This window comes from Oreochromis niloticus, linkage group LG1 (assembly GCF_001858045.2).
Source record: "Oreochromis niloticus isolate F11D_XX linkage group LG1, O_niloticus_UMD_NMBU, whole genome shotgun sequence".
Lineage (NCBI taxonomy): Eukaryota > Metazoa > Chordata > Actinopteri > Cichliformes > Cichlidae > Oreochromis > Oreochromis niloticus.
The window spans coordinates 28373261-28388168 of NC_031965.2; the positions used below are offsets into that span (position 1 = coordinate 28373261).

Genomic DNA, 14908 nt, shown 5'->3' on the forward strand with positions numbered 1-14908 from the left:
CTGGCTGTTTTTTATCTTGTAGTGACGGCCGCGAGCAGCTGGAAGGTCAGGGCAGCATCCAGGACAAGATCACTGTGTGTGCCACTGATGATTCCTACCAGATGACCCGCGAGAGGATGTCGCAGGTGGAGAAGGACAGTTGGAGCCGCTCCGCCATTGAGATCAAACCTGGAGCAACACATCCAAGTAAGATTAAGCACAAGGCTTCTGTGGCAGGAAAACCGAAATCGAAGATGATACATCTGCAGATTTTCATGTGGAAGGGCCAAATAGCTTTTTAGTTGGAGAGGGATCAGCAATTTGGATGTGGATACAAAAGAGGCCGTATAAAAACCAAAATAGAAATATAATAGCACCAATAAAAGTAAAAGGAATATTTGCCTTGAAAAATATTCCTTTATTTATTGCTTGAAGCTAAAAACCAGATACTTTCCTGTTTTTGATGTGCGATGAAACCACATGCGTAGGTCGTATTTTTGGTTATACCAAGACAAAAGCTAAGCCTTGTCTCCGATATTTAATGTTTGCCATTGTTCAAAGTCAGAAACTGTCTTTAAACTTTAATTTCAGGGAGTTTCGATTCACTGCCAGGCCCTTACCATTAATACAACTGAAAAGTATAGTTAATGGAGCCATGTCTCTAAAACAAAGATTATTGCAGAATGAGAGCTGTATCGGACGTGCAGGTTTTACTAATGATGACCTGAAAACTACCTTCTATTTTTTCCCCCCTGTTCTCTAACCTTTGCTGCGGTTATGCAAAACTTTTTCTTGGCTCTGTCCTGGACCCCCATGTCAGTGCTGAAGCTCCAGGGAAGCTGCAACTCTAGTTGGTTTAAACCAGATTAATACTGCATGGATTGTGTAACATCAGATCTTAAGGTGAACATGACAAAGCAGTATAAATTGTAACTCTTACAGAATCTATTAGAAAGAAATCCAAACCCTATCAAGCACGTATCTGGCACACCATAAATCCCCACACAATAATTATGACATAATTCTCCTTATTTTCATCATGATAAATGACTAATAGAAGTACATATGCATGAAGTTATCTGTTGGACTTACTTTTTCTTTTCCTGTATCTTTCCCCCACACTGACCTGCAAAGCGCAGATTAACCTGTAATGGGATTAGCACAGAGAGACGTGGCTTTCACTGCTCTAACATGCCCTATCTGTCTTCACTGGAGATACAAGCAATAATCAATGCCATCTTTACAACTAAGGACAAGTAGCTGCAAGCCTGAACATGTGATCTATAAAAAGTGAAATGGTAAAATGGCCTGTATTTGTATAGCGCTTTACACATTTAGTCATCCACACATTGGTGATGGCAAGCTACATTGTAGCCACAGCCACCCTGGGGCGCACTGACAGAGACGAGGCCCTCTGACCACCACCAGTAGGCAACGGGTGAAGTGTCTTGCCCAAGGACACAATGACCGAGACTGTCCAAGCCGGGGCTCGAACCGGCAACCTTCCGATTACAAGGCGAACTCCCAACTCTTGAGCCACAATCGCCCCAAAAGTGGGTTTCAGATGATATCTCGAATAATGTGTTCATCACTTTTTAAAAATCTGTTTATTTTGTCTCAGATCTCACTGCCTTAAGATTCTTTTAGACAGTAAGAATTTTATTTATAGCTCTAGTAACTGCTGGAGGTGGTCTACCAGTCTATTGGTATGCTTTTCTCCTTGTACCTCCCTGAGCCTTGTTCTGCTGGAGATCCCTTCCTGTAAAAAAGGAGTTCTTTCTTCCCATAGTCGCCAGCTTGCATAGGAGATTGTCTGATTGCTGGGGTTGTCTCTCTCTAACCGCAGGAATCCACCAGGCGTGGCTGTGTTACATTCTGACCCCAGTAAGACGGTGCTTGCAATTTCACAGGATGACCCACAAAGTATTTCAGAATAGTCCCAGAAGTGTATCCCTGCTTAAAATTGCACAGTTGTATTTTCTTTTCTTTTTCCCTTTTCCTTTTTTCTCTTTTCTTTTCTTTTTTCTTTTAATAAAATCTGAATTAAGCTGCACAGAGCAGGTATGGAGTAAAGACAGGAAGTCAGACAAAGGAGGATGATAGATAATCTGGCCAATTTTAAAAATAAAAGACCCCTGGCAGACTAAATTGTGATTCAAAGCCATACAAAGAACAGAACAAAACTGCACTGAGATCCGATCTCAAAGGCATGCACCTGGTGTTTTCCTTGTGCAATATTGTATGTAGATCGAATTCAATTACTACATCAACTGGAGGAAACTGTTGTTCTCAGAACTACATTTTTAGCTCCTAACACAGGTTATTTTACCAGCATAAGAGGACCTTTTGAGAGATGTAGGTGTACTGTGATTGCTATAGTAGCAATACAAATAGTAAAACATGAGACAAGTAACCAACAACTCTTAACTATAGCCATAAAAATGTAATAAAACATGCAAACACCAACACTAAAAGCCATTCTGTCTATAACTGGACTGCAAAATATAAAAAATTTTCCTGTAAGCACTTGTGAAACTGATTAGCGCAATCCACAATAAGGCAAAAAATATTGAGAAGACTCAGAGGCTAAAACAACAATACAAGAAAATCAAAGTTAATGTTGCATTCCTGGCCACTGGCTGCTTAATACAGTGATTCGGCTTTTCTATAAGCAATATGAATGCAAGCAGATGGAAAGAAAGGAGAGTATGAAGTTCAACGAGGAGCTCTTCAGGTAGTTCTCAAAAATGCTTGATGCGAAACAATCTTCTGTTTTGCCACCTGCAATAAAGATTTGAAATATCCTGCTTTTTATAAGCCCGCTCCTCGAGGCATACAAAGTATTTATAATTAGATGTTGATTTGATTAATTTAGTGTTATTGAAATACTTGAAAAAGAAGAATGTGTTATAAGATATGTTGCAATGCCATCTAATATACAGAGACTTAACATAATGTGTGTATCTTTTGAGGTAATGTCATCCAAGTTAATCCATCCTAAATCACAGGCACACTGATGCATCATCGTAGATCTTGTTCTTTTACTTTATGTTCAGGTAAATGTGTCAAGTACCAGAAGAGGCCAGGCCCACTCCCTGCCTCAGACACCAGCTTCTCCAAGTACTCTGTCAATAACCGGAGGAATGGCAGTATGGCGACCTCAATGCAGAAGCCCCTGAAGGATCGCATCCTCCACCTGCTGGCTCTCAAACCCTATAAGAAACCAGAGCTGCTGCTGTGGCTGGAAAGAGAAAGAGCAAGCCCCAAAGATAAGGCCGAGCTGGGTGCCATACTGGAGGAGGTACTTAGAAACACTGTTTGTAGACAAAATGTACAAAAACTGAAGCAATTGCATCCATACAGAGACCACAGAGTGTAAAAAAAGATGGATATAGCCACTGCAGTGTCATCATTTTGGTTTTCTGGATCCAAAAGGGGCTTTCTGGGTAAGAAAGCTGCACCCATTAACTCTATGGATGCACTGTTCAGACACAGATATAGTTTGTAGTACCATACTAGTATAATACAAGTTGACTCACCATAACTAAACTTGTATAATGCGTACCACACAAGAGGCCATACTGTTTGTTCATTAAAATGCTCTAAAAAGCTCCAACAGCAGGGTTTAGAGTTCCAGTTTGGTGATTTTAAACTGGTTTACTCATTTAGCAGCGACAAAGACAGCTGGTGGTTTCAATAACCAGTAAACAATGGCATGATGGCTACTTCCATCTTTTATATACAGTGTATGTTTTTTTACTCAAAGCCATTCATGACCTTGAAAATGCATAACTCCTACAGATTGTCCCAAAGGGGAAAATGAGTGTAGAGACAAACATTTTGTACATTATACTCCCTGAACATCCTTAAACACATCTAACTGTCATTATATAAAACTTTAAAAAACACGCCATGGGTTTGCACATTACACCAAGACAACAGTGATTTACATTTCCGGCCAAGCTAATGTGCTTCTGTTGGCTCTGTTTTTGCACTATATATGGCCAATGCCTGACATTCAACTAGTATCACATTGTGAAAATCAAGTATGTGTTTCCCTACTATATTTTACATAAAAAACAAAACAAAACAATACATTTTGACACTGTCAGAGTGTCTGATAGGTGCTTAAAAGCTCTGAACAACACAGATCTTTGGTAATGTGTGTGCTGACAGAGACCAGGACCGTTTGTGCTTTAATCAAAGCCGGGATCTAATTTTAAGAAGTTTCTTTTGCTTTCCTGTAAATATTTTTGAGTTATTCCTAAGTGATGTTTGTTTGTGTGTTTTGCAGGCCTTCTGCTTGTTGATGTCTGTACATGCATGTGGTTCTTGTCTCACTGCGTGAGAGTAATTAGGTCGCTGCTGTAATTGTGTCTTCAGAGATTGTTTGCTATTGGGCAGACTCCTCTGTCTGGAGGCTTCAGAAAGATAGATGTCTTTAAAGAATGTGAGGGGAAAAAATCTGGGACGCTCGGATGGAAACGGACCCGCTGAGAAAGTGTTGTTGCTTTTCAGGAATGTGGATGTTTCGGGTTTAGCACATAATGGATCCAGGTAGTGGCAGCTTTTGTGTTTTTAAGTTTCTGAGTAGTCCTTTTTTTTTTCTTTTTCTATCATTTCATATTTTATTATCCCAATAGAAACAAATTTGCGAGAAGCCCAACTTACTGACAAATTAGTAGGCGGACTATAAGACACGTTGATATCAGTTGCTATTACATATGTGAGGATATGTTAAAAATAAAAAAAGAGGTTTAGTATATTTTAAGGATTAAAAATTACCACAAAGAGCATTTTTAACCCTTTTGATGTTTTTGTTGTAATCTGTGGACTGGATTTGTATAAATCCAGTCGGCATTCATTGGCTAATGGCTTGTCAATCACAAGTCAATACCAGTTGACCACATCCTGGATTATACTCTTTTTTTTTTTTTTTTGACAGCTAGAATGACTAAAATATGTAAAATGGACTTAATGTTTCATCCGATATGATTCGAAATGAGTGATTGAACCCATAAATCCACGAGGAAAGCATTTAGAGGTCAGCACTGAGATTCTGTATGACTGAAAGTGTTTTTGCAACCACAGCTATCATCATGAATCCAAGGTTAAGGCACTTATGACTTGGCTACTCTTCCGACCAAGAAACCACCCTCATCTTTTATTCCAATCAGCTGCATGATGCTTTCTGTCACTGCAGTGGGTGTGTTTGAATGGCAGAATCCTGTCGCCATAACAGATTGAAGGCAGCAGCTTTGTATTCTCTGCAAAAGGCTTAAAAGAAATAAAGGTGTTGGCTACTTTTCCTGAGAAAGGATGTTCCTCAATTTTACATGACTGATCAGATGAAAAGAAGTGTGTCTGAGAGATTTGTTGCACGAGAACATTAAAGGAGGCATGTGCCTGGTCAGAAAGGGCTCCAACCTTCCTAACAGTAACAGCCAGAGTCTGTATGACTGAGATTTTTAGCCAAAATACAATGACTTAAATTCTGTCTTAATTAAGAAGTAGAAATGTGTGCGTCATCCAGGAAAAAATAACCTCTTATTCCCTACTTTCTCACCACTTTCTGGCAAACAAATTTGATGACTAACTGTTGAACATATGGCAATATTTAACTGCTATTGAAGCAGATGCTTTCCTCGGGGGCTGGTGGAGACCAAAAACAGAGCTAAAAACAGTGAATGTCACATTAAAATTCACCGTTTGGCATGGAATAACTAATGAATAATATTTTTTCTAACTTTAATAGGAATTTGAATTAACATTGTGTGTTGTGTGATATTTCTTTAGGTGGCCAAATTGAACCCCAAAGACAGCAGCTACTCGCTGAGAGATGACTTCTACAGGCATGTGCAGAGAGACTGGCCAGGCTACAACGAGGAGGAGAAGCAGCTTGTCAGCCGGCTGCTGTCCAGGTGGGCTAGAGGCAGGGGGTCCCATATGGATGCAAGTTATGCGCTCCCATTAAACAGCTTGTTTCTGTGTAACGTGCTGTACGTAAATGTGCCCTTTCACTTTTATGCCTCATGTATTTTATTTATTAATTGCCCGGTGGTACTGGTGTTAGCTCATAAATAACAAGATGATGACTGAACATTGAAACTTCATTTTGCGCTTGTTATTCACCCCATTAGAAAAGTAAGGTCTCCTGCACATCTTCTTTCACTCCCACATGTTTCTGTATAGGTGCTAGTCAGCCCTCAGAGGCAGACCTTGTGTGTCCTTGCTAGACAGAGAATCTTTTCCACCTTTAAGCTCAGCCTTATTCGGGCTTCTGTAAACCAGCAAGACTAGATTTTTATGAAATCCCCAAAGGTGCTTTAGTTGTGTGTGATTGCTTTGTTCTCTCTTTCTGTTTGATAGGAAGTTGCAGCCACATATTGGCAACCAGTCGCGAAATCCTCAACCAAACCCATCAGTACTGAGGACGTCAGAGGATCAAAGCATAGCAAAAAATCCTGCAGTGGTAAATAGCTGTATTGTTCTCCATTAACCTTTCAGTATGTGTGAAAGTGGTTGATGTGGTTCTGAACGGATGTTCCTTTGTTACGTCAGTGTAAATGTGTGCCCTTTGCCCTCTAGTCTTTACCTTTGTCTGCTGGAATTAAAGTTTATTCATGAATTTTGTATGAAAATGTTTCAGAGATGTATTTCTTGTTTTTCCCTGTCTGTTTCCCTAGAAACGCCCTGTGCCTTTTGACTCACAGGAAAGACTAGCAGCTAAGAGACAAAAACTCACAGACCAGAGGTTACAACAGCAGCCAGCTGTAAACGGACTCTTAAACAATAAAGGAGGACATGATGATGCAACTCCTACCCTTAACCCAAGTTTCCACACAAAGACTGAGTTTCAAAGGACAGATAACCATACTGATAGCCAAAATGGTTTACCAGGGAGCCATAATTCCTTTCCTCTAATGCACAAACTATCTAGCACTTCTGACACGCCTGTTTCAGAGACCAGGGAGCAAGAACCCAAAGTAAGCAGCCTCCAGCCAACCCAGCGTGACTCCAACTGTGCTCAGCCACAGATCGCCAACAGCCAGCACAGAAAGAAGAAATCGAAAAAGCACAAGGAGCGCGAGAAGTTGAAAGACGACCATAGGACTGACTGGTTAAAGACGAATAATGAGCTCAAGAAGAATCCAGACAAACTTGACAGTAAGGCCTTTTTTCCCCTGTGTATTAAAAAAAAACCAAATCTAAAAAACATCTTGTAATGTTTTCCAGATCATTAAGTCATTGATTGTAGTTTTGCTTTTTCATCCAACATTCCCCCAAATTCCTGTCAGCTGGATTTAAATGCCCCTTCGTCATCGCCGCCTCTTGTGTTAAATTAAACTACTTCCAGTTTATTTTGACACTTTCGCTGTTTCGTCCATTTAAATCCAACTAGATAGTCATATTAGCAAAAGTTAAACAGGTCTACCTAATAAATGGGCAGGTGAGTGCATGTGAAGTCCCCCCTTGCAACCCAGTGCTGTATCAGCACAGTATTATCTCATGACTGTATGTGTTCCCTGAAGCTCCCCCTCTTGAGTCCTCAGTGTGTTATGTGGCTGACTGACTCAACAACAGCTTGGGTCTCTAAGCCTAGAGGTCTCCTGACACCCACAGGCTCTTAGCTAGTCTGAGCAGAGGCAGAGATGAACACACACACACACACACACACACACACACACTGTGGCTTTTAGCAAAACAAAAAACACATTGCTTAATATTTAGACAATGGCAAAGATCCACATGGATGACTGTACTGATTCGACTGCAGCTAATGATATTTTCTTTTTCTTACGTTCTTGCTCCAGATCCTGACATAACAAATACTGTGGTTTCTGAGGAGAAGCCAGATTATGTGCTGTAAGTCTGAACATGTTTTCAAGTTATCTTTCCATGACCTGCTAGAATCTTTTGCTTTTCTTTAAATGAAGTAGATGACAAGGATTTAAGAACAAACTGTGTAGGATGACATTGTAGGCTTGTGCTACCATCTCGTGGCAGAAAGAGGTACTACACAAGAAGTAAACGAAATTAGGGAAATAGGCAGTTTAGAAATTTGCATAAAAAATATTGTGATTGCATGATTGTATCTCTAGGAATGAATTCATATGGAAGAGTGTCTCTTGAAGGCTCAATGTTGCATAAGATTATTTATATCGTCTGTGGTGGTCCTTACATTATCACACACTATGTTTCTGTGTCTACTTATAGCACATACAGCCCCATAACGAATTTAGAGCAACGTGAGCGGTATCAGGAGGATTTCTGCGCCGAGTATGACGAGTACAAAGACCTCCATTCCCGGATTGCCACCATAACTCACATGTTTGTTCAGCTGGGCTCTAAAATCAAGAGCCTGTCCCCTGGTACTCAAGAATATAAGGTACATGACATATGCAGATATGACAGTGCTCAGTTTGAACTGTTATTCTCTATGTAGAAACTAATATGAACAACTTTGTGTTTTGTACCATTTAGACAATGGAAGACCAAATACTAGAAAAATACAACAAGTATCGCAAGGTAAGTAAGACACAATGAAATCGTTTTTCTTGTAGTTCACATATTTGAGATTTATTTCAGATTTATCGTCTATTGCGCCTCTTTTTTGTGCTCTTATAGTCTTAAATGTACATTTCAACGCTTTAATAGCTTGATTTTTTAAGCAATTAAATTCTGTGAAAGCTGGTTTTATTAAACAGCAAGTAGTTAACTTAAACTAAACAAAGACAATCTTTAAGATTGAGCCTCAATATGTTAGTAGTTGAGAAAGAAATTGTTTTATTTATTGTTTATTTTTTATTTATTTGAGAGAATGTGGCTTGTATGGTGTAGGCTGGCACTATTTTAAGAAGGTTTTTTGCAGTTGCTCTGTTTAGGATTTCCACCTGTCTACTATGTAAGTCCAAAATGCTTAAGGGCAATGGCTTTATGTAGGCGTGAACATAGAGGAAAACCATGTAAAACTCTTTTAATAATACACTTTTTTTTTGTCTCCACAGAAGTTCCCCGGTTACCGGGAAGAAAAGAAACGCTGCGAGTATCTCCACGAAAAACTTTCATATATCAAGCAGCTCATCATGGACTATGATGTCTCTAAGGCTTCCTCGTAGCAGATTTTCATATATGCATACACAACCAGTGTCAAACAAAGAGTTTTTATATGGTGAAAAGGTTTTATATGAAAACAGCAGACGCTATCACAGACCACAAATGATGCCGTGAGCATTGATGATTTTAAATCTATAGCAGATTTCTATTGTGGTCTTTTAGTTATGTAGTTATGACTTCTTGAAAGATATCTCATGGATTTAAGAAGTCAACGGGAGAGGCAAAGAGAGTCTTGGCACTAATGAGGTCTGTGAACCTCACTTTGCCAAGACAGATACATTTCCTAAAACCTTCTGTCAGCCAGACTCAGTGTCAGACATTTGAATTGAAATATATCAAAGGTAGAAGTGACTTTAACTCATTCCCTTTGTTGGAAAACTTGCCTCAGGCGGTTTTTCACTCTCTTTTTTTTAACTTTTAAAGATTTAAATAAGCAGCATAAAGAGACTGTACTGTTCAGGTTCTTATCAAAGCACCCTAATTTGTGATTAATGACAGAAGCTGTGCACTGCAAAAAAAAAAAAAGAGAGAAAATGAAATGATTTAAGTAATTTTTTCAGATTTATCCTTCATGTCTTATTATGCAAAGTGGGTGAGATTTTTTTCCCCCTCTTTTTCCACCTGCAGTGCTTCAGGCATTTATCTTAGAGGAAGGGAAGTTATAGAGTTCTGCATTATGTTTGTTCTGTACTGGAAATAAGTGGAATAATTGTCACCCTGTGGCAAAACACAAAAAGTCATATAAGATAATGACATTTTGCGATGCAGCCAGTAAGAGGTTCCTGCTGTTTAGCTGGAGTCAGCTGGTTTCGTACTTTTTATGAAGTATGCGATCTTCGCATTTCACACACTAAATTGATTGGGGCTCATTTTGAAAGCTGCTGAATCCAACGAGCAAAAATTTGTTCTCAATTACCTGGTTGAACATGTTAAGCGCTTCAGGTTCACATGAAGCTTACTGCAATAAGTCAATATGTGCCGTATTTATTAAGTATTTATTAAGTACACTCCCTTTCTTTTGCTAAACGGACCAAAATGCTCAGACGTCATTACTAAGCAAGCAGCAAGTCTAGTTTAAAGTATTTAAACCTACTGGAAAGAAGTGTCTTTGTCTCTTTTTACATAGAACTACTGATGTATTTATTTTGAAATGATTTTCCTCATTCCTGTGTCGCTGGTCTCCACAGATCGTGGTAGCCGGTCTTGGTAGATCTAAGTGTTTGTATCCAAGCAAGAGGGGAGAGGTTTTAGATGAAAGTATCATAACTTACTGTGTGTTTTGTCTCTGCAGCCCCAAAGGACTCTAAATATTAATATATTAATACTGCTACAGAAGGCCTCGGTAGCAGTGAATAGACACGTCACCTAACTCTCCGGCTATGTTTGAAACCATTCACTTGTACACTATAAAAGAGATTAAAAAAACAATGAGGCACATAGCAAACCTGTTACTTTAAACTTCAGTGCTGCTGTGCAAATTTTTTATATCACAATGGCAAAAACTACTTTATTTTTTTCATGAATTGGCACATTGATGTGGCAAGGATATTGGAAAGTTGTGTGGGATCAGTTATGATCCTGGAAATCTCTGCAAGGTTTTCAACATCATGGGGTTTGATTTATTGTAATTTTCCGCTTCTAAATACTACATTGTGGTGTTTTGTAGTGAGCCATGGCTCATACAGACAAAGCAACAAGGTTTACTGCAGCAGAAGCCTTGATGCAGTAAAAGCAGCTCAGTTAGATGAAAACAGTTAAATGAACAGAACAGTTTGCATTCATTTTAGTAGGCACACTTGTTCAACTCATTTTTAAAGATCAAATCAGCCAATCACATGGCAGCAACTCAATGCATTTAGGCATGTAGACAAGACGACCTGCTGAAGTTCAAACCAAGCATCAGAATGGGGAAGAAAGGTGATTAAGTGCCTTGAAGTTGGCGCGGTTGTTTGTGCTAGAATCCCAGCTGGTCTGTGCATTTCAGAAACTGCTGACCTGCTGGGATTTTTCCCACACCACCAACTCTATGGTTTACAGAGAATGGTCCAAGAAAGAGAAAATATCCAGTGAGCGGCTGTTCTCTGGGCGAAAATGCTTTGTTGATGTGACAGGAGAATAACCAGACTGATTCATGCTGACAGGAAGGCAGCAGTAACCACTTCTTAAAACTGAGGTGTGCTGTTTGAACATTGCAGCAGAATGCCACACTGGTTGGCACTCCTGTCAACTAAGAACAGAAAATTGAGGCTACAGTTTCGGCACACTCACCAAAATTGGGGGAAAAAAAGACGGAAAAAATGTTACTCAGTCTGATGAGTCATCATTTCAGCTGTTACACTCAGATGGTGGGGACAGAATTTGGCATTTTCTCGGCACACTTTGGCCCCTTAGCACACGAGCATCATTTAAATAATGATAAATGACCATGAGGATAAGGTGACCTGTCACGACATTCAAATGATCTCAAACTGGTTTTTGAACACGACAATGAGTTCACTATACTCAAGTGAGCTCCACAGCCACTACATTACAATTAAATAGAGCACCTTTGAGATACAGTGGATGAAGAAATCCACATTGTGAATGTGCAGCTGACGAATCTGCAGCAGCTGTGTGAAGCTCTCATGTCAATATGGACCAAAATCTCTGAGGAATGTTTTCAGCACCTTGTTGAATATGTGCTGTTCCGAAGGCAAACAGGGGTCCAAGCCCATGCTAGCCAGATATACCTAATGAAGCGCTGCGTAGGTATGATGAACATAAATGCAGTCATTAAATAAGTATTCCTGTGTAAACTGGATAATTACCCCACAAAGTCATTTTACTTGTGAGAAAAGTTCACCTTTATGAGGGTTGATGTTCATATTGTGTTGCTTTTTTTGCCTTATTAGAAAATAAAAGTAGTTAACTGAGGATGTTTTATAGTATACAGTGACTGGTTTCAAGAAGCTGCCACCATATTGGTAAAATGTGTGCATTTGCTAACTTACTATATGTTGTAGCATTTAGGTATTTTAAGCTTGGAGAGCTGAATTCTCAACTTTTAATCAGTGCCCATTCAGAGTGTATTTGTCCATTGTGGCTGCAGTTTTTGTACTGAATGTCATTGCACAGTCATTGACATAGAAGCCTTAAGAATACTTGTATAGTCTTCAAACTGCCAATATCAAGATGGTCATTATCCATACACACACTCATCTGTTATCTGCCTTATTACCACTGTTTGCTGTTTAAAACTGTTTAAATGATTGCCAACAGTGGCTTTCTGTATTCTTAATGTAATTTAACATTCTCTGTTTGCTGTGGTGACATTGCTTACTCATTTGTTGCATTTGTAATCCTTCTGGTACATTTTGCTTTATTCATCACTGAGGTAAATGTGCAGGCATTCGCCATTAAGAATAACACTTATATATTTCTAATGCTGCCGATATTCCTGTTGACACCCTGTTTTACTTTCTGAGCACACCGAGTAGTTTGATTTGAAATTTTGCCTTTTAGTGATTTCTGCCATATTTCAAGCACAAAAAGCCCAATCTTAAAAGTAACAATTGATGAACAAGTGGTAATTATGAAAAGATTTATAGAAAGAAAGGAATCGATGCATCAGATTATTGATGGAAAACCATAATTATTTTGGGATTGTTGTGATTAAGAGGGTATGATAATATTTGGGCGATTGAGCAGGATAAAAGTATCACTGATGATGGAGACGGCGAGAGGAGCGTATGCATTATGAACTGCATTTTACAGTTGTGTACTTTCTCTTCTTCTATTGTGCAAATTTCAAACAAATAAAACCATCAAAGAGATCTATAACCACAGACATTTTTCTTCGTGTAGTGCTCTTATTTTTTTTGTGCACACAGCAATCATGTTTTCTTTATGCACACAGGCACCCTCATTTACAGGTTTAAGTAGAAGCCAAGAAATTATTGAATAAGACATTTTATTATCTGTTTTATAAAGGGCTAAACAACAACGTTGTCAGGTTGTGATAAAAATACGTTTGCAGATTATTATCCTGCAGCAAGAGAGTTTTCCTTTATCAAAAATGTACCAACTGCAAACTTTAAAACTTAAAAATAAAGTGTCAAATGTAAAGGATGGGCTAAATCAATTGATCTTTAAAAATCCAAGCTTTTATATCCTGAATTATTATATCTTTTGTTTCCTTAATTGTTAAAGCGAAGGCCAGCTGTGGCTGGCTATAAAGTCCTGTCAGTTAACACAGTGCAGTACCATATCATTATAATGCTTCACATGCATGAAACAGTCCTATTAATTTTGCATTTTGGTATACTTGGAGGGGTAATTGTAAACTGTATAATAAAGATGGTCATAGCATGCTTTTTGAAGGCCACATTCATTTTATTATAATTACTGCATTTTTGCTTGTTTAGCTGGAAGTTACCATATTTGAGAATGTAGGTTAAGTCATCAGCTAACACTAGTAACTGTGGTTAGCAAGCCATATTGGTAAACTGTACAGATGCAGTGCCCAAATACACACGTCTGCTGCTTACTGCAAAGATGCAGACTAACTCTGGTATCCAGATGGATGAGATCTTAAAACATTCACAGAGTTGGAAAGCGGTGGAGGCTGTCACAAATGGCACAAAACACTAGTTTATTTAATGTTAATTACCATGTTATAAAAGGAGAACAACAGAAGACCATCAGATTGTCCCCATGCTGACCTCATCCGAGTATCATTCTCCAACTTGCAATGTAAAACATGCTTGTGGACATGAAAGAGACTTACCGACCTGGCCCTACTGAATGTCCTCACAAACATTTTGAACACTTTGGACAATAGTGCCGCTTGTGATGAAATGTATCGTCTAAACTTCTGAGTGCCAAGTCACATGTGGAGTATAAAGCTTCAGCTTATTATGAGCTGCCACCAAACAGTTCAACGTTATCATTAAGCAAAATTTTCACAGTCTTAATTTTTCTTCAAAAGGCTACTTGAATATGTTGTCTGCTGTGCAAATTTTGCTTTTGGGCTGGGTAAAATATTTTCCATTTTTGGATAGATTCTGCTCAACGGTGCACAAAAAGCTTTATTGTATGCCTTGACTGCCATTTCTTAAGAGTCCTCATAATTGCAGAAGTGGCATGATTTTAATAGTGTCATAATGAATTTACTCACCTGTGTGTACCTGACATGTGAGCTTTGTCACAGGGCATTTTTCTCAACTGTACAGACCAGTTCAGTTTTGGCTGCTTATTCATGTCTGCTGGGTTCAGCGGGTTGAGTAGGTGCAAGGCTGACATGCTTTGTAGAGTTGTATTAAAATGACAGGACAAAAGAAATACTGTTGATGACTGCTGTTGTGATTTTGTGTTATATAAATAAAATTGGGAGTGACCACTAGAGAAACTGCACTCTTTGGCATTAAAATGGTTTAAATTTTTAAGCTCCAGAGGTTGCTGCTTAGTGCAAAACAAATGTGTCTTTAATGTGTGTAAAATCTTTTTATACATCATACAGATGTTGGCACTTGCAGTAGGCAAAGATTGGTCCACTCGTCTAACAGGAGAGGGGAAACGTATAAATAAAACGTATAAAAAAGTAAAGTATGATTTTGAGAAACAGAAACCCTTAAACCACATGGAATAACATCAAAAAATTAATTAATCAAATTAATCAAAATTAAATTAAGTACTCGATAATACCTTACTAATACTTTAATAATGCTTAATACTGTGAAATTATTAAGCAAAAAGTGCTACCAAAATATTAAAATATACTTTCTGCGTTACAGAAAGTGCACATTAGAATAATATTTTATCAGTCATTTATCAC

At 38.6% G+C, this 14908-nt stretch overlaps 1 protein-coding gene across 2 annotated transcripts in view; it reads left to right on the top strand.

The window, feature by feature from the left end:
- Positions 1-12920, top strand: part of LOC100703490 (RNA polymerase II elongation factor ELL) — a 34269-nt gene extending 21349 nt beyond the window's left edge. For both annotated transcript variants that reach the window (XM_005447584.4, XM_025907308.1), the window contains 9 exons: positions 23-186; positions 3036-3280; positions 5776-5900; positions 6349-6451; positions 6666-7146; positions 7794-7845; positions 8197-8368; positions 8464-8508; positions 8988-12920. In XM_005447584.4, the coding sequence (XP_005447641.1) occupies positions 23-186; positions 3036-3280; positions 5776-5900; positions 6349-6451; positions 6666-7146; positions 7794-7845; positions 8197-8368; positions 8464-8508; positions 8988-9098 (1498 nt within the window). In that variant the 3' untranslated portion in view covers positions 9099-12920. The remainder of the gene's footprint in view (positions 1-22; positions 187-3035; positions 3281-5775; positions 5901-6348; positions 6452-6665; positions 7147-7793; positions 7846-8196; positions 8369-8463; positions 8509-8987) is intronic.
- Positions 12921-14908: the final 1988 nt, after the last annotated feature.